The 20,093-nt window shown below is 46.7% G+C and overlaps 1 protein-coding gene across 7 annotated transcripts in view; it reads left to right on the top strand.

Moving 5' to 3' along the window:
- aplp2 (amyloid beta (A4) precursor-like protein 2) overlaps positions 1-19,861 on the top strand; it is a 43,410-nt gene extending 23,549 nt beyond the window's left edge. Inside the window, exons 4-18 of one of the 7 annotated variants that reach the window (XM_027023673.2) lie at positions 4,448-4,560; positions 6,200-6,411; positions 6,942-7,138; positions 7,328-7,495; positions 8,794-8,924; positions 9,120-9,194; positions 9,386-9,544; positions 10,116-10,244; positions 11,720-11,819; positions 13,500-13,673; positions 14,516-14,551; positions 16,354-16,436; positions 17,066-17,143; positions 17,701-17,874; positions 18,001-19,861. In XM_027023673.2, the coding sequence (XP_026879474.2) occupies positions 4,448-4,560; positions 6,200-6,411; positions 6,942-7,138; positions 7,328-7,495; positions 8,794-8,924; positions 9,120-9,194; positions 9,386-9,544; positions 10,116-10,244; positions 11,720-11,819; positions 13,500-13,673; positions 14,516-14,551; positions 16,354-16,436; positions 17,066-17,143; positions 17,701-17,874; positions 18,001-18,102 (1,931 nt within the window). In that variant the 3' untranslated portion in view covers positions 18,103-19,861. Of the gene's footprint in view, positions 1-4,447; positions 4,561-6,199; positions 6,412-6,941; positions 7,139-7,327; positions 7,496-8,790; positions 8,925-9,119; positions 9,195-9,385; positions 9,545-10,115; positions 10,245-11,719; positions 11,820-13,499; positions 13,674-14,515; positions 14,552-16,353; positions 16,437-17,065; positions 17,144-17,700; positions 17,875-18,000 lie in introns of all 7 variants that reach the window. The other 6 variants (XM_027023672.2, XM_027023677.2, XM_027023676.2 and 3 more) reach the window with 6 other exon arrangements.
- Positions 19,862-20,093: the final 232 nt, after the last annotated feature.

The raw sequence follows: 20,093 nt of genomic DNA, 5'->3' as shown, positions 1-20,093 counted from the left end.
CTCTCCCTCATTGCATTTTCATTTTCGGGGAGGGAGAGTGGAGGGGACACTGTAATTGTGAAGGTAGAGGTCATGACTGTGGGTGCTGGGTGGAGTTTACTTCCGCCCCACTCCCCTGACGTGTTCCTCTTCCCTTCAACGTGCCATCCTGCTCCCAAACCTCAGCAGCACCGAGCCAATCACGGTCCAGAGAGACGCGCTAGCAGCCACTCCTCAGACGCCTGGCCCAGGACGCCCTGTTCTCTGCTTTTTTTTTTTTCTCCCCCCCTCCCTAAATGCCGTGTTTTGCTCCCTGGTGAAAAACAAACAATCGTATCAGACAGTACAGCACCACCAATGAGGAGAGGACAGAGACAGCAGCCAAACAGCCCAGAAGCCTCTGCCCAGAAGACCCTGACGACCGAGCAGCCCAACGCAGTGGCCGTGTGTAGTGTACGCTGGCTGGAGGAATCGGTGTTGCTTAACTGGGTTTTACGTGTTCCTTTTTTCTCCCTTCATTTATTTGTTTAGTCTTTAGTCCACCCCAACCCCACCCCTGTCTATGTGTAATCCTAATCTCTGTACTGTAGTGCCCTTTTATGACACTGTGGATTTAATTTAGAACACTGTAATCAGATCCCCAGTCAACGGAGTCATTGCAAGAGTAGCTTAGAGTCGGCCTGTGGAATACAGCATGATGTACTGTGTACCGAAGTTAACAGGGACAGTATTTAAAAAAGCAGATATAAGAGAAAGAAATGGCTAACCGCACACTTTTTTTTTTTTTATCTTTAGAGCATTTCCTTTGGGGTCTCTTGTGTGCTCTCACACACTCTCTTCTTTGCACGCTCACTCATTCTCAGTCACGCACTCTCTTCTACATAAGAATATAACTATAACAAGATGCCCCAACCAAAGGGACAGTAACTTGTTGAACCCTACCGGTGTGACCCGTCATCAAACTCACTGCATAAGAACATAACTAGTTTGACTATTAACTATAATTTTATTTATTTAGTGGAGTTTTATTCTAATTTTGTTTCTCATACTCTTTATTATTATTGCCATCACCAAGATCCACTGACAATGTTCAGCTTTTGTATTTTATTTCATTATTGTGCTTTGGCAATATTGGCATGACCGTCTTAAGTATAGTTCAGCTGAACTGAATTGAGAGAAGTCTGGGGGGTTTCTGGGGAGCTGTGGTGTGGGTGGATTTGGGAGAGGCTGTAGTGGTGTTGGTGGACCTGTGGTATTAAGATACACCTTTCATTTTCCTACAATTTCCAAAACCGTCTTGGCTGCAGACTACATGAATGTTCAGACCCGCAGAACAACTCTAGAGCCCAGTCTTAGAATTTCCCTCGACCCCCAGCCTATCAGTGCTCTGTATGCAAATACCATCCTGGAGCCCATCAGTGCTCTGTATGCAAATACCATCCTTGAGCCTATCAGTGATCTATATGCAAATATCGTCCTGGCGCCTTTCACCCTCTGTATGCAAATACAGGATGGAAGAGAGAGGAAGCTAAAAAACAAATATTCTGTCAGTTCCACAATGGAGCTAGCGAGACGAGAAGCAAGTTTGAAGAGGTACCGCCGTCTTTCAAATCCGCTGTGTGGGAACATTTTGGATTCAGTGTTTAATATGATGACAAGGGTCAGAAGACTAAACAGAGTACAGTCTGCAAGCATTGTTTTGGCACTGTTGGCTATTTGAGCGGAAACGCATCAAGCATGATGTCGTCTTATTTGCATCACCAACATCCAGCCGTGTCCCTTACACGTTGAGCTGCATTGCAATGATTTGTGGCAGTTTCAGAAAAACAAAACGAAATAACACACCCCCCCTCCCCCAATCCATCCCCATGAAAATATTGCAGCATTTGATCCTGGTCTGTTTGTCATTTCGCTCCCACACAGTCACATAATAGTTCAAGTAATTCCTGAACTCTGAAACGTCATGGAGAGAATTCGAAAATGAACTGACACAGGACAGACACCAAAACTGGGGACCTCAAAATGCATGAATATGTAGCTCACATGCTGTTGCATTTTATATTATTTTTACATTTCATATATCCCGTATTTACTCTTTATTTCAAATGTACTCTTATTTAAAATAGAGAAGGCAAAGTAGCTACAGGTTGTCAAAGCTAAGGATCACTTTTCATTTGAATGGTTTTCCCCTCAACTTCGTACAGTACCGACAGAAACTAGATCTAGTCAGTCATGCTGCTGTTCTTCCACATGGAAAAGTCTATAAGCAAAATGGAGTTCATTAAAAGCATGATGTTGTTGTTTTTTTTTTTTACTGTATCTTTTTATGTTTAAGAAAAAAAACATACTGCTACCAAGGCCAAAAAATGAACTGGGCCCGCTGTACCGTCATATCTCTAGAGACAACACTCTTTCGCCTTGTTCTGTCTTCCTTCCTCACTGGTTCTTAATTTCACTTATTTCTTTCATTCTGTCCATCTCTCACCCCCTCATCTTTGACGCTGTGTGTGAGGGACAGAGATTTGAACTGAAAAACCCCTTTATTGGAACAAGCATCCACAAATATATCAAATCTGAAACACAAGCTCATTATCTCAAGTATGTTACACAAAAATAAGTGCGGAAGAGAACCATTTTTTCATATGGATAGCTTTGCTGTACCAGATGATAAATTCTGCAATACCACCTTATGTTTGGGCCCAAAGGTGAACGGCTAAAATGAGAACTTCCTCCAATAACAGAACCCATTCAGGGGTATCATTGTGAAACTGACCTTACATAAATTAAATGAAAATTTCTCCTACATCAGGGTTAAAATTTGTCATCTGTCTGGAATCATTTCAAGATTAAGAACACTGTTTAATATACATGTGAATATTTATAATTGTTTTCTGTAAAAAAAAAAAAAGGTTTTTATATTTATTTATTTTTTTTATATAAAGACAAAATTTGCCTAAAACACATTCACCTTGGCTAGATAATGGAGTGTAGAGCAAGGACAGTTGGGCTGTGTTGTGGATCCTTCACAGACATGGTTAATAAGCTTAAGACCTTATGAATAGAGTGTCTGGCTCCAGTAGCTGGTTTACCTCCCGTTTGAATGTTCGTTACTATTGCGAGGTTGGAGTTAAAGCCTCCAGACTCCATGTGCACTGCCAGGGTTGTTACAGTGGTGTACAGAATGAAGCCACAGAGTTTGCGTCAGAGTTGGCAGCGTTTGTGTTAACACATGTGGGAGTGAAGCTTTGGGATGGAGACACAGACCAGGCATTGTTTTTGATGTGCTATAGGGCTTGTTTATGCCAGGTCAGAACAGGGTGGGGTAGGTGTGTGTGTGGGGGGGTGGTTAAGGTTAAGGTCACGGTTTGGTTTAAGTTTTGGCATAGTATTGTTCTACAGTACTACAGTACATGTCAGTATAAATACCCCACAAATCTCCCACAGTAAAATGAGACTGGCGGGGGGGGATGAGCAGCTGTGTGCTGCTATTTTCAGCCTCTTCCTTCAACCTTCTCATTTTCCAAAACACTGCTTCTTTCCCATCTCTCTCTCTCTCTCTCTCTCTCTCTCTCTCTCTCTCTCTCTCTCTCTCTCTCTCTCTCTCTCTCTGTCTCTGTCTCTCTCCCCCCTGTGATTTGGATTTTTGGCTTTTTGTGGTGAAGAGTAAATGGGCTCTTTTTGCATTCACCACCGCCTGTTCCTCTCTATGCTTTACCCACCTCCTCCTGCTCCTCCTGCTCCACTCACACGCCTCCCTCCCCTGTCCTCCAGGCTCCTGAACTGCCTCCTCTCTCACCCCATCATCTCTGAGAGTGAGAGTCTCTGTCTCTCTGGTCACATTGCCCTCCCAGCTGGTCTGAGGTCAGTCCTCAGTTCTACCTCCAATGTGTCTTCTCCATATGGTCAGTAGGTGGATGATTCTTCACATTGCCCGTATTGTCCTGAGTGCCTGATGGACACAGGCCAATAGCAGGTGCTATTTAGCTCCCACACTGAGTCACATAATGGTGCATTTTACTTGCAGAGATTGGTTTTCTGAGTTAATTTCATGCATAGTTGTGTGTAGGGAGTCAGCTGGTGATGTGTAATTTCCTGACCCATTGTGTGTGTGTGTGTGTGATTCCATCATAAGAAAATACGAAATGTGTGTGGTGATGAGTTCTTGAGCTGAAGTGTTTTTCACTGTATGGGAATGAGTTACTGAGCCATTTTATTTTTGTTGTGTAGGGATGAGTGTGCGCTGGTGTTTTTACTGTGTGGGGATGAGTTTCTGTGCTCTGTTGTTGTTGTTGTTGTTGTTGTTGTTGTTGTTGTTGTTGTTGTTGTTTTTCCTCATAACTCCTTAATAATCCCATTAATCTTATTAGAAATTGGTACTATGCCTTGGTATTTAGTAAGCACTGAAGCTGACTGATATTGTGCCCGTGCATGCACATATATGCATATACATGTATGTGTGTGTCTGCAGTCGGGGAGTTTGTGAGTGATGTCCTCCTGGTTCCAGAGAAGTGCAAATTCTTCCACAAAGAACGCATGGACCTTTGTGTCAGCCATCAACAGTGGCACGGAGTAGCCAAGGAGGTAAGCCATGCTTCCTGAATACACCACACCACTACAGCTTGGATACTGGCATCCAAGGAGCATGGGGGAGGAGTGTTACTGACAGATTCCTGAATGTCATAGTTATTCCTGTTACTGTATAGACACTTGCTGAAGCATCTACATTCCTCATTCTTTCATCTTTTGACCCCCCTCCTCTCTCTCTCCCTCTCCCTCCCTCACTTACTTGCTCTGTCTCCGCCCCTCCAGTTCAATTGAGTTTTCAATTCAGGATAGCTTTATTGGCATGACTGTATTAGGTACAATTTTGCCAAAGCAAATGGGGTTTGGAAATGAACATGTAATGGAAATGACAATAATGTTTTAGATCAGTGATGACAGTAATGGTTGTAATAGTCATGAATAACAAAATAATAAAAGGAAATTTTTCACAAATTATAATAAACTAGGTAAAACAATCAGTAATGACATTAAATCTATTAACAGTATAGCTAGTATTTATATACAGTGAGATGCTGTGTGTGTGTGTGTGTGTGTGTGTGTGTGTGTGTGTGTATGTGTGTAAGTAAACTAATGGGTGTACTAGTGTAGAGTGCATTACTCTGCTTTTTTTTCTCCAAGTTTGTAATATTTTAGATTGTGGGAGAATTGAAAAATTTGGGATTATACTTTTCAGTTCTACTGTGAAATTTGGGCAAATCTGTGTGAATTTTTACAATGGCAGAGAAAGTGCTGTGTTTCTCTCTCTCTCTTTCTCTCTCTCTCTCTCTCTCTCTCTCATTTCACCCTGATAATCAGATTAATGCTGCTGATCCTGGGCACTTCAACAGGCCTCATAAACTGCGCACACACTGCACTGCTCACTATCATGCACACTGCTCACTCACACACTCCAACACACACACACACAGCTTGCTAACAGAAACACTGCTTTCACACACAAACGCACACTCGTACGCGTGTGCACACACACTCATGCACAGAGGCGCTCACACTCACGCACATTCATTTGAGAGTTCACACGTACACCAGACGCACAAATGCAGTGGTGAACCTTGGCCCTCTGACCGCCCTTCCTTCATCTGGGGGAAGGAAAACTACAGCCTGGCTTAAGGTGTTCTCTCCTAAAGTACTAAAAAAGTACATATTACAATTCCAGCTCTGAAACAAAAATTCAGACTCGTGTCCAGCCTTAACAATGCAACAAGCAAACAGCTCGGACAGGCTGAGAACATTCCCTCGTGCCACTGCCACTATCAAGTCATCACTCTTTCCAAGGCAACATGTTGTGCAATATTTACGTACAGCAACACTTCAACAGGATTATGCCTCAGGCATTGTAAAAGCTGCTTTTTACATCCCCAAATCTCTGCTGGTGACTGATTTTGAAACATGTTCACTCTGAAGTATTTATTTTCATAAACAAGGTGTTTCCACTCCTCCTTTCCACATCGCTGTAGTTGGGTTATTAAACTAAATGGGTAATTGCAGAGTAATTATGGATCTTAAATCTCCAGCTCCTGCTAACATATAGCTGATTGGAGTGCTGCTCATTGAAGAGACCTGTGAGCTCTGATCGCTCTCTGTCTCTGTGTGCTCTGATCTTTCTTTCTCTCTCTCTCTCTGTCTCTCTCTCTGTGTGTGTGTGTGTGTATCCCAGGCCTGCTCTAAGAGCAACATGGAGGTGCATAGCTATGGCATGCTTTTGCCATGCGGTATCGACAAGTTCCACGGCACAGAGTACGTGTGCTGTCCTTCCACCCGGCCTGAGGAGCCCGTCCCAGGTGCCACACACTCCACTGAGGAAGACGAGGATGAAGATCAGCACGAGGTGGACAAGGAACAGGAGAAAGACGATGCAGTGGAGGAGAGGTAAGCTTCATTGCTATTGCCGTGTGACTGGAACTAGGAGCTGAATACGTCATTTATTCCCTGATAGATTCTTCCTGGAGTTCTAACACATGATTAAAGTGGGGGAGGTGTGCGTGCACAAACTGTATTGATGTGCAAAAGACATGGATATCTTAAGCTGTGTATAGTGACATTTTATGTGTGTGTGTGTGTGTGTGTGTGTGTGTGTGTGTGTGTGTGTGTGTGTGTGCAAATAAAGATGAATGAGTGCCAGATCAGTGACCTCATCACCAGGAGCTAGTGTTTCATAAGTCATCCCCCACCCTTCATGCTCCTTCATGCCTGTGTATCTCTCCTCTCTCTCTACCTTTCCCACTTTCTACTGTCCTCCTTTATCTCTCCTTTTTGTATCCCTCTCTCTTTCCCCATCTAGTGTTTTTAACTTTCTTTTGTTTTTACTTCGTTTTTCTTGGCCACAATAAATCGCAGATGAAGTTATTTTTATTGTTTACTAAGACAGAATCGTGACTCCTCCCCGCCCTCCCCCACAGTGAGAAGGCAGCAGAAGACCAGCCGACAGCAAAGGCCGACTCGGCAGAGGAGCTGGACTACGAAGATGATGACGAGCAGTACCGCTACGTCTATGAGGATGAAGAGGAAGACCGAGACAGCGATGAGAAAGATGAGAAGAACGACAAAGCTGCTGCCGAGATCCAGGACACCGAGAAGTCCCTTCAGGAGGTCAAAGGTTAGCGAGGCTTTAGCTTCGTCTCTGCTACGGAACACACAGCATCAGCTGCCGTTAACACATTAGCTGAGGCGCCTTGATTTATGTGGCTTCAGAGAGTAGAGAGAGCAGAGGGACTTTTTATTTTTTTTGAGTGCCGACCCCTGGTCACTGGAGACTCTTAACTGCGCGCCCCCTCCCCTGTGTTAGCGGTGTGTTCCCTGGAGGCGGAGACGGGCCCATGCCGCGCCTCCATGCCTCGCTGGCACTTCGACATGCGCCAGAGGAAGTGTGTGCGCTTCATCTACGGAGGCTGCGCCGGCAACCGCAACAACTTCGACTCCGAGGAGTACTGCATGGCCGTGTGCAAACGTCTCAGTAAGTCCCTGCCAAGCCCCTCACCTTGTCTGTTGCGAGCACAGGGCTGCCGTGTAGGCCCAGTGCAAGGAAAAGTGCATTAAAGCTGTCATAGGTCTTGGGTTTCACACACACACTATAGTAGAGGGAAGGTGTATATATTCCTACACATGTGCACAGAAATCTCTTATTGCTGAGGGACTGTCTGGGAGAAGTCTGTCTTTTTGACAGAGGGCTATGACCTTTGAAGATGACCCTGTGGTTGCCTGATAAAGGCTGTCCACGCCACGTGTCTGTCCCCTTACTCCTGCGTCTGTCTGCGTTCTGACCCATCTGAGTTATCACCCGTGTGTATGCGTTTGTGTTCTAACCTGCCTGTTTAAGTTTTAAGTGCCCTGTCGTAGTTCTAACTCTTGAGTTTTAATCCATCTGTCGATGTGCTAACCTCTCTGCCTTTTAAGCTGTTAGTCGGCTGTATAACCCATCTATCTTCACCATGTTCAGGATTCTGTTTGTATTGAGGCTTGGTTCCCGTGGCAACACAGGGAGGCGTATGTGAGGTGCGCCCGTGTTGAGGTCGTGGTTTTCTGTCTGATTTTCTGTGCTTGCTAGCACAGATGGTTGACTTCAAATCAACATGAATATGGGATTTCACTGTCAGCCAGCCACACTGATCTTGCCTTCTTGAGTTGTAGATAAACCCATCTTCTCTTGCAGTATCCCTTGGCAACCAGAACCTAGTCTCTGTCTATCTTAGAGACTGGAGAAGTGGAAGACAGGGGGAGGGGAGGAAGAGGAGGGGAGGAAGCTGAGGGACGGCGGGGCGGTGAGGGAGAGTGTGATGGACAAAAAGACGAGGCGAAGGAGAGGAAGTGGGGTGGGGCCTGAGGGAAGGGGGCGGAGTAACGAGAGCACAGCTGTGTCTCTGTCGGACGGTCTTGGGCACGTCTCGTGCAGCAGAGGAGGAGTGGGCGGAGACGCGCACAGGCTCGCCCTGTGTGGGATTGGCTTCACTTCTTTTTTTAGGCCGCTTCGCTCCTTTCTTCCCAAACACGCCTCTGCCTTGCTGCCCATCTCTCTAACCGTGTCTCTCTCTCTCTAAGTATGTTTGCATACACACCTGTATCTCTTTGCCGCTTTGTGGGTGTGTGCGGTGTTACGCGGTGGTCAATCCCCCCCCCAGCGAACTTTTCCTCGCCGCTGTCACCTCCGTCTTGCTCATTAGGGATCTGGACCCCTGGACACAGAAGCGTGTCGTAAAAGTGCCATGTGAACCCGTTTGTCTTTGACTTTGGCGCCGCTTTGCCTTCCCGCAGCAGTGCTCCCAACACCGCAGCCCACGGACGACGTGGACGTCTACTTCGAGACCCCGGCCGACGACAAGGAGCACAGCCGCTTCCAGAAGGCCAAGGAGCAGCTGGAGATCAGACACCGTAACCGCATGGAGAGGGTGAGGAGGGAGGGAGAGGAAAGTAAAGAAAAAGGAGAGAGCGAGATACGAGGTGGATGGGCGGATGTGGTGAACGTTTTTGGCTTTTGAGCTCGTTGTTCTGTTCTGAAGTCTGCGTTTAATCTACCACCTTCTTCCATATTCCCCTGGCTGATCTCCTGACCTCTGTCCTGTGTGTTTATATCTCCGGGGCAGGTAAGGAAGGAGTGGGAAGAGGCGGAGCGTCAGGCCAAGAACCTGCCCAAAGCTGAGAGACAGATGCTGATCCAGGTACTGGTTTTACTGCAGATGCTGCCATCACAGCTCTTGGACAAATCCGCAGACACTGATCTGGGTACTGTTGTTTATAGCGGTTAAAAAGCGGTTAAGAACCTGACCACTGCAGGACTGCCCACTGGAATACCCAGCGCTAAAACGCACAGTACAAAAGGAAACAGAACCATCTCTGTCTCTCACTGCAGCATTTCCAGGCTATGGTGGAGTCTCTAGAAGAAGAGGCAGCCAGTGAGAAGCAGCAGCTGGTGGAGACCCACCTGGCACGGGTGGAGGCCATGCTTAACGACCGTCGCCGCTTCGCCCTGGAGAACTACCTCGCCGCCTTGCAGGCTGACCCACCCAAGGTGAGATCCGCAAAGACTCGCACATTCCCGCACCCAAACATGCACGCACGCGTGTGTGTGCAGAAACGCACGGACGAACACGCGCACACACCCAGCACAGCGTGTGATCTGCGGTTTCAGGTGGTCTGGATGTTTTCCAGATTCTTCCTAATACTAAAACACCGCTGAACCCCAGGGATTACATGTTTTCGTGTGTGTGTGTTCAAGTCTGCATCCGAAGGGATCTAAATATTCCCCTCGTGTCATTTTGCAAGGGCTGCCAAACCCCAGCTCAACATCACGATGATGTCATGCCCTTCCATCACTTCATTAGTTGGTCATCTGAGGCGTTAGCTCTCAGCCCCGCACCCACCGCACGGTATCAGACTGCTTTGTGTAAAACGCAGCCATGCGTAACCTGAAGTCCAGCCGTGCTCGGGTCCTTGTGCGACGAGAGACACGGCGTCGGTCATCCACTGGACACGGGCGCCAGTTCATTAATTTCCCTTTTCACATCTTTTTTTCTCTCTTAATTTTGTCTTAACTTGGTTTCCCCCCCCCCCCCCCCTTATCCCCCTCTCTCTTCGTCCAGCCCCGCCGGATCCTGCAGGCTTTGAGGCGTTACGTGCGTGCAGAGAACAAGGACCGCCAACACACCATCCGCCACTACCAGCACGTGCTGTCAGTGGACCCAGAGAAGGCCACGCAGATGAAGTCCCAGGTCAGCCCTGCGCACGTGCATGCACGCACGCATACATGCCCACGCACAGACATGCACGCACATGAGCGTACACATGCACGCACAGACATGCACACGTGCACGCTCTCAAAAACAATGCCTGCCTTTGAGTCACACACCCACAATGCCCGTGCGTGTGTTTGCTCTGTTGTGTAATGTTTCACCTAACTTTGCTGTTTTAAAGATTCCATTATGGGACAGAAATTACAGAATTCTAAATGAACCTCAGTCTTCGTGGAGCGTTGCTGTGGGATGTGACAGTCAAAGCAAGAGATCCCCACTTATAAGGATCAGACAGAGTTGAAGTTTATGGCACATAGTTTAGGTTTATAGCTTTTTTTATTTCCCTGCTTTGGTTCATGTTTAACTGAGGGACCATTTCCATCTTATTCCCACATCTGCGCAGAAAGGTTTGTTTCTAGCTGTGCTGGTTTGGTCTGACAGGTTTAACATGGGTTTGGGAAAAACGCTTTCTCTGTCTGCAAGGTGAAAATGGCGAGCATACGGTCAAAAGATTTTGGGGTGTAACCATGCGTTTGCTTCACGTGTGTGGGTGTGTTGGGTGTGTATATGTTGGGTGAGGACTCGAGAAGGTCTCGTTGACCTGATCCTGTCTCAACGCTGCTTAGCTGAGCTATGCTGAGGCAGCAGTACTGCTCCAATGGCCAATGACCCTTACGCCCACTGCGGAATGGACTCCTGTATAAAGGGGGTTGGTCATGTGCTCAGTGTGTTAGTTGTGCGAGGTAGTCTGGTGAAGCTGTGAGAAGTGGCGTTTTGTTTTGTTTTTCTTTTTAATTTCTTTCCTTTTTATAGACTCTTATGTGCCATCTGCTGTTGGTTTATTAGTATTGCATGCAAATGTAACAACAAAGGAACAGGCGTGGTTTTCCACACACACACTGCGTTTCAGTGGGATTTCCTCCATTCCTCCCCCACAGTATGTAGTGATGTTGAGAGACAGGTTGGAGTTTCGCATAACTTGTCGTGTGGGGGTCCGAGGGTGTAATTCTCTTCCGCATTTGCTGGACTGCCCCCACACTGATGGGGACATCAGAAAGAGAGCTCAATTTCCTCTGTGAGTGACCTTTATCACTAGGGCAGGACTTAAATTAGCCAGTTTGAATATATTTCCAGGTCAAGACGAGTGGAGGATATGAGGGTGAAGAAAGCAAAATGAAACGTCTTGGGCTGGACACACACACACACACACACACACACACACACAGACAGTCTTGCAGTGGTCTATACTACAGGTAACACGGTCTTTGTCCAAGTTCTGACGGTGTAAACTTTGAAGCGGCTAATATCTAACAGGCACTAAAAACACATTTCTAGTGAAACCACGGTTAGTGTAGGGAGATCAAAGTGGAAGTCAGGTCTTTGGGTCTGCATCATGCATGCTTTGTTGGTCTTCATTTGCTTGAAGGTCAAGTGTTTGTGCGTGTGTTGCCTAGGTGATGACCCACCTTCGTGTTATTGAGGAGAGACTGAATCAGAGCCTGTCTCTGCTGTATAAGGTGCCCTACATCGCCGACGAGATCCAAGATGAGATCGGTGAGTGTGCGTGTTTGGGTGTGTGGTATGTGTGGTTTCTGGCTGGGTATGTGGCTGTGTGGGTGGGTAGGTGTGTTTGTGTGAGGGTGTGTGTGCACTGAATTGCAAAAGGAATGAAGGAGCAATGGTTTTAAATTGCAGGAGGGAGTGTGCAATTAAATGAGTGCAAGAGAGTGAAGGTGGAAGGAGTGTAGATAAACGAGTGAGAGTGAAGGTGCAGGGAGTGTGCAGATAAACGAGTGAGAGTGAAGGTGGCAGCCAGTGTGCAGCTGCACTATTCCACTCTGCAGATGGAGTTTCAGCTGAGCCCCTACTGGCCACAACGACGACACATGCCACCTTGTCTGCTGCGTGTGATGCTAATGGGAGTGTTTCTAGTCTGGTCTCTAATGCCTCATTCCCTAAAGACTAACACAAACTCCCCACAGAGCCCAGTCAGACACCTGTACGGCTCTGCAGAGGAGTACGCTCACACAGCCATGATTACATCCGCTTAAAAGAGATGAGAGCATTGGCACTCTGATCACACATGCCTGAATGCCTCTCCTGCCCTCTTCTGCTCTCCCTCTCTAGGTCTGTCTCTCTCCTCTCTCTGTCTTTTCTTTTTCTTTTTTTTTTTTTAGTCTCATGGAGCCGGTCTTTGTCACTTTTGTCTTAGAAACTCCTCACACACAGGCACACACATGGAAATGGAATGCACTGACGTTAAACTGAATGCGTGTCCTGTGGCGGTCTCTCCTTTGTATGCCATAGCAGAAGCCATTTGCCTTTCCTTTCAGCAAATTCCACCTTTCCATCTTTTGTAACTGGTTAGTGACGGGGGTGACAGTAGGGTGGGGTGCCACAGATGAAAGGTGTATACAGGGCTGACAGAACTGGGTCTGGCCGAGACTCGCCGACGTCCTGCGTGTGTCAAACAACCCTGTATCAGTGCAGGCACCAGTCAGGGCTGCAGGGGAAGATTTACGATCATGGTGTTACAGCCATGATATCTCACCAGGTTTAGCTCATCTCAGTAACAGGTCTCTTACTTGGTTTAGCTAATATTAATTAGAGCCCTATCACTGGGTTTAGCTCGTCTCAGTTATAGCTCACTGGGTTTAGCTCATCTCAGTTATAGCTCTGTCACTGGGTTTAGCTCGTCTCAGTCATAGCTCACTGGATTTAGCTCATCTCCCTTATAGCTCTGTCACTGGGTTTAGCTCGTCTCAGTCATAGCTCACTGGATTTAGCTCATCTCCCTTATAGCTCTGTCACTGGGTTTAGCTCGTCTCAGTCATAGCTCACTGGATTTAGCTAATCTCCCTTATAGCTCTGTCACTGGGTTTAGCTCGTCTCAGTCATAGCTCACTGGATTTAGCTAATCTCCCTTATAGCTCTGTCACTGGGTTTAGCTCGTCTCAGTCATAGCTCACTGGATTTAGCTAATCTCCCTTATAGCTCTGTCACTGGGTTTAGCTCGTCTCAGTCATAGCTCACTGGATTTAGCTAATCTCCGTTATAGCTCCGTCACTGGGTTTAGCTCGTCTCAGTTATTCTTCTCTCGTCCCTCTTACAATAGCTGCATGAATGGAAGTGCCTTTGATGTCTCCTCTCCTCATTCTACCCTACTGCTCTTGGCCATTGGGGTCTCGCTGAGCTTTGCTTTATTTCTCTTCTTACCCTCACTGTCCCTCTCAGATGATCTTCTCCTGGAGCAGAAGGCGGATATGGACCAGTTCCTGTCCTCTATCTCTGAGTCTCAGCCTGACGTCACCGTCTCCTCTGAGGAAATTGTGGAGGTACCAGCGTTTGAGGGCAAACCCTTCCGCCCTTTCCAGGTTTCCTCCCTAGGCTCAGGGCCTGAACCTGAGGGTGAGCGCCTACTCCAAACATCGCCCCCTTCTGGCCATTTGTGTGAATTTTGCTTACAGCTGAGGCTCACTCTTATACAGTGCAGCTCGTATGACAGATTGTAGGGAATGCAGAGAGAGACCGGGGTTATGGGTGCCTTTCAGCTAGACCTTTCATACTACTGATTGAATTCCTAAGCAGTTTTTCTTTTTAAACAACCACGATGAGATGAAACTATATTGTAGCATTTCTGTCACGTCAGTCAGTGTACTTTAAATGGGGTGCTATACGGAGTTCTGTTAATGGGAATGCGAGTTTAAAGCAGCACACAGTTCCCCCATCACTAAGGGGCATTTAGGATGGCAGAATGCAGGGTTTTTGCAGTGTTGGCTGTGAGGGAGGGAGTGTGGCACTGCTAGCTTGAACCCTGCTGGGTCGTCACTCAATGCCAAGGCATTTTGAGAAACCCCCGTCTGCCTGACCGGCGGCCGGCCAGTCCAAAGAAAAAAAAAAAAGAAAAAAAAGCAGCCGAACGCCAGGGATAATTGCTCCGCAAATTACAAGAACTGAATTAAAGAAAAAATCAGACAAACATAAAATCTTTTGACCCCCTGGAGCGTTTCTGCTCCCACCAGGCTAATTTAGGCCCCTCCTCCCCTCTGCTCTTGGTTTTCTTTATTTAATGAGTTGGTTTTTGTGCCGGAAGCTTCCAGCAGGTCACCTCTTTCCGTTATTCTCCACAGCCTGTTCCACCCTCACTGTTCCTCTGCTCACCCGGGTTTCTCTCTCTTTTTTTTCTTTTCTTTTTTTCCTGTGCCAATCTTTTTCTCTTTCTTCCTCCTGTGCCTGTGCGCAATGCCTAGGCGATCTCTCTGAACCCCTGCGAACCTTCAAGAAAGGTGGGTCTGTGTGGCTGCTTCACCTTCGCTTTTCTTGCGCTCTCTCTCTCGCTCTCTCTCGCTCTCGCTCTCGCTCTCACACCAACCTCTGCAACCCTAACATCTGTTCCGTGGTGTGCTCATCTCCGAACCCTCCCTCTCTTTTCCTACGTGAGTAAGGTTTCCACTCTCTCACCCCCAAGCCCGCCTCCTTTTTTTTTTTTGCTGTCTTGTCTTTCTCGTCAGCCATCTCGGTACTCCTTTGCTGAGTCACTCCCTGTGGAGAGAACGTGCCTGGCTGCCCGTGCTCACCTTTGTAAAGCTAATTTGCTGGGTGGCAGCAGGAGCAGCATGGAGCAGCCGGGGCACCGGGGGCGCAGCAGAGGGGCGGTAGAGAGGCAGCGTCGAGCATCATGGCCATCACAGTGGCAGGCTGGCAGGAAACGTCACTGTCAGCTCCTTTTCTGCCAAAGTCGGGCTCTCTGCCCACAGGCTTTCAGCATCAATTTGCTGAAGTGCTTTAGTTAATTATTCTCCTACTCTGTCTCCCTGTCGCTACCCTTCTCCAGCTGGGAGGAGTGGTCTGATTTAGCAGCCTGTCACCAGCAGTGCCGTTAGGGTGCCCAAAAGCCTGCGGCCAGGTGTAAAATTGTTGCTTCCCGACGTACTTGCATATGTCGCCCTCACAACCTGAGCTAAATGTCCCCCAGCGCTCCGGATTAACCACCACCCTGTTTCCCTTCCGTACATCAAGAAATCCAGCCATGGCGGAATGATTGGATCCCGCGTTTCCCGCTCGCAGGCAGGCGTCCTACCCCCTCAGTATATTTTGAGCGCCATTTGTGTTTATCTGTGTGCGGTTATGCGCTGGGGCTCCCAGACTCACTGCTGGCGTTCTCCCTCGGGAGAACGGACCTGAGTGTAATGGAGACCGAGTACTTGCCAAGTACAGGAGGGCGTAGGGAATGTCTTGAGGGAAGGAACTGAAACGAAGCTCACTCAGACGCATCCGCGGCACAGAGAGGCCAGAGGAGAAGAGAAGCAGCGAGCAAAGAAGAGTATCGCTAAAATGGCACCGCACTAAAATCCTACAAACCCCCCCCCCCCCCATCCAACCGAAGTATTGCTGTGGGATATCTGAACCATGATGCCTCCTTGGCACTAGCTGAGTTGGGTCTAGGTTTTTACACCTTTACTCCTTCACAGTGTCACGACTAAGCTCTCATAGTGTACGAGACTGAGGTGTTATGACCCATATGATAGCAGTGGGTTCTGGTTTTATTGTGCGGCATACTGACTGTTGCTTTTGTAGACAGGACAGTCTTCCTCTTCAAACACGCGTGTGGGTTTTCATTTTGGGACGGATACTTTGGCGCTGGTTTGGCTGTACGTTCTAATTAACTTGCTCAGTGGTCTTATAGTTTGTTTTATATTCTTGGTGTATAGTACAGAGCATTGCAGATATTTTGGAATTATAATATCACCCATCTCTGACCTTGTGAAGTTCTTAGGTTTAGTGTAGGAGGGAGGGTGTGTGGTGTGAAAACAGGATGTTCTTGTTAATATTCCTATTTAGTTAAATGTGCTAGAAAACATCAGAAAAACAAACAAACAAACAAAAAATGAATTTTGTTTATCGATAATTGGACGTCCAACTGTGGTGTGTGCCGTTCAAAGAAATCTGGGTCATATTTGCTGTGACTGACCCAGTCAGTACAAGTGTAGGAAAACACACACCCACAATCCGCAAATGGATGTCTGTGTGCACGCACAAGACTGTGTGCGTGTGACTGACTGACTGTGCTATTGTGTTCTGGTCACAGGCTCAGGGATGAATAGTGTGGATGGCTTGATTGGAGCTGAGGAGAGGATCATCAACAGCAAGAACCAAATTGACGACCATGTGGTAAGAGCCCCAGGACGCTCGGTCTAACCTTAACCCTAGCCCCAGGACCCTCGGTCTAACCTTAACCCTAGCCCCGGCCTCATTTGCTTGGGTTCCCCGTCATGTTCCTGCACCCAGCTTGTTGGGGTCTGTACCAAAGACCCAGGAGTAATGGGACCAGCTGCATGACCCCTCACCCCCCACCCCCTGCCGCCGCCGCCGTGTGCATGCATGCCTGGCATCGTGTGGAGAAATTCAGAAGAGTGCTCGCTCACGCTTCTCTTTCTGAAAGCACACGAACCTTTCATCATTCGTACTCAGTGTAGACCTGAGTGATGAATTGTCAAGTTGTCCTCAGTTACACCCTGGTTTCTTCCAGCTCGCCATGTTCGGCTGTAGGCGTTGATGTATTAATGAGGACACACACTATTGTCTGGACTACACACTATTGGTGTGTGCTAACTGCTCCCAGCATATCCAACATTAGTTTGCTTGGTTTTGCTGTTCTCACATGCACCTGCACCGCACGCACACGTATGCACTCTCCCCACCACTCCCACACGTGTGCTTACACACAAACATTCACCCACTTACTCTCTCACTCATACTGCCAGAGTGAGTAACTGTGGCTGCCCTGTCTGTGTTGACAGGTGATTGATGAGACATTGGATGTTAAAGAAGTGATTTACAGTGCTGAGAAAGTCAGCGTTTTGAATGTTGATCCTCGGGTGAGTATACTGCCCTCCAGTGGCCACTGGGTGGAACTGGAAACATTTGCAGTCTATGACGGTAGGCTTCAGGGGCAAATCCAGGGAACCGATCAGTTCTGTTGATGATGTAGCTTTGAGCAGACGGCAGCCTGGAAATCCGTGATGTGCGCCGAGAGCCACGTTGGAGTGCGCCGCATGTGTTTGGGTCCTTGTGTGACTGCATGGGAATGTAGCCTACACATTATCCGAGCTCATCTCCATAACCTCAGCCACAAGCCCAGGATGCTCAAGAAGGGCCTGCGATGGGTCACCTCCGTTCTCTCTGCATGCATTTCCATCTCCCATTCCTCTGCCCTCGTAGGTTATCATAGGGTTTTTTGACCCTATAAGAATCCAGCAGTGCCTCACTATCCGATACAGTGTGCATAATAGATTTGACATATCATCCCACAGTGCCAGCCCTGGTGGAGATGTAAAGGTTGTGTTATTCGTTTTTTGTGAGAAGTTTGTGTTTCTGTGTGCTTTAGGTCATGCTCTGAGGCTCATGGGCCTGTGGATTGTCTCTTCTCTTACAGTTTAGAGGAGGTGACCAGGAGACACTACACCCCCTGCGGGCGGAGTTTAGTTATGGGAGCAGTGCTCTGATTGGCCTGTTGGTTATTGCAGTCGCCATAGCAACTGTAATTGTGATCAGCCTGGTCCTGCTGAGAAAGAGACAATATGGCACCATTAGCCACGGCATTGTGGAGGTGAGACACACACACACACACACACCTGCCACAGCTAGAGAACTGACACACTTGCCATTTGTAATAGTATGTAAGGGGGGAAAAAAAGGTAATATGATGAGAATGTAATGAGTGGCTTTGTGACAGGTGGACCCTATGCTGAGTCCCGAGGAGCGTCACCTGAACAAGATGCAAAACCATGGCTATGAGAACCCCACCTACAAATACCTGGAACAGCTGCAGATCTAGCCTGTGCCATCAGGGGGTGACAGAGGGCTGTGGAAGGGTGATTGTACTACTGACCAATAATAAAACTGCTCTTTAGATCATTTCCTGCATCAGAAGTACATATTCTTGTTCATTAAGAAATGAAAAAACCCAATTGTTTAATACTGCTACTGTTGTATCATGGGACTCTGCTTGTGTTCTTTTACATTCTTCTTTTAAACAGCGATGTAGTGAAGTTTATAAACTTGGAATATGATTTTGAACATTTAATTGTGAATTGATCGTACATGACGTCAGAACATGTCAATATTTGATTGTCATTATAATAAACAGTAATATTTTTCAGAGCACAATTCAAATCATGAAAATCTTAAAGGAATACAAACAAATCCACAATCAGAACGAAGACACTTCACTTTCTTTTAGCCATCGTTGTGTTCCATGACTGTCTGATATACAAACTTGTTTTTCTTTTCAATCGATTGCTTGTATATGAAGGTTATTTGTACCAACTTAAATGTATAGTGAATCAAAATAAGAAAATATGATACCTGAAATGATTTACTTTGTTCTTTTAATATTACACACAAATTATATAAATATATGAATATAAAGTAGATGTTCTATTCCTCTTTTTTTTTTTTTTTTTTTTTTTTTTCTTTCTTTTTTTTTTTTTTTTTTCTCTTCAGAGCTTAAATGCTGGCTGGGATAAGAGTTTTAAGTGATGAGGCTTGTGGACGAGTCTGATGGGTCCATTTGTGTGGTGCTGTCAAGTTTGTGGGACGGGGCCTGTATCTGCTCATGTACTGGGCTCATGCTTGTGGCACGGGGCACGCATCTGTTCACATTAGTCAGGACCCCTGAGGATGTTTTTGGTGAAGTGTAACAGGATTTTGCTGGCCACCATGATAATGCCACATATTAGGCTGTTTAAATGGTGCCTGTTGTTTAGAGCTGGTACTTGGGTGGACTGAAGCAATGAAGAACAGATGCAGGGGCCTCTACTCTGACATATCTAATAAAAGCCCTCGAACCCCTTCATGTGAACCCCCCCCCCCCCCAAACATACATACATACATACATACATACATACATACACACACACACACCCCACGATAGTAGTTTGGACCCAGTAAAACTTGGTGCTAATTAATTTAGCATTCAGGCTAACTGTTCCAGATCCAGGCTGCAGGTTGGGCCCAGATTGGCATCAGCACTGAGAGCGATATTTTGCAGAACAAATCGGGTAGTTGCTTAAACCAACCAGGATTTTGTGAGGTCAGTTGTTTGCAGTGTGTGCAACGTAAGCAGTATCAGACTGACGGCCCAGAGGCTGTGCAAGGAGTGATTGGTACATCGAAAGCTAAACTGGTTTATCTCTCTTGTCACAAACAAATTGAACATAAAATCATCTGGGTTGTTTTCTCTCTTAGTAATCTTTGTATGCCTGTATAATTGATGTTGCAATCATGGCTTTTAAAGAGAACAACCTGTGGTGTGCATTGTTATATCCAATATGATGATACATGAAATATTTTTCAGTTTGTTCTTTTTTTTAAAAGTTCTTTCCTCTTCCTGTGACAGTATTTCTGTATGTGACTCACTCTCTATGCACTCAAATGGCTTTGATCCTGAACCCTGCAACTGCCTGCTGGACTGATTGGAAGGGGAGGGGACACTAATATAAGATGCATATATTAGTAGCAAAACATGATAGACTTCCGTTGATATGGCTTTGTGGTTTCAAACGGAAAACATCAATAAACTCACTACTTCCACATATGCGTGGTTTGGTCTTTCTCAGTGTGGTGTGTGTCAGGGAGTTATGTGGATTTTTGTTATTGGTTTTGTTTTTTTTGTGTGTTGTTGGTTGGTTGTTTATAAACAAGTCCCTTTTGATGGGCATTGCTTAGTAAAAGCTTTGCATACTGTTGTAGTGTGTAGTGAACTATCCCCTTATCTATAGTGTGTATTATCCAGCCCCATGTGTGAAGTGTGTAGTGAACCAGACC

This window comes from Electrophorus electricus, chromosome 4 (genome assembly GCF_013358815.1).
Source record: "Electrophorus electricus isolate fEleEle1 chromosome 4, fEleEle1.pri, whole genome shotgun sequence".
Lineage (NCBI taxonomy): Eukaryota > Metazoa > Chordata > Actinopteri > Gymnotiformes > Gymnotidae > Electrophorus > Electrophorus electricus.
Note: the sequence above shows the minus strand (reverse complement) of the source record. Positions and strands in the feature narration are given on the sequence as shown.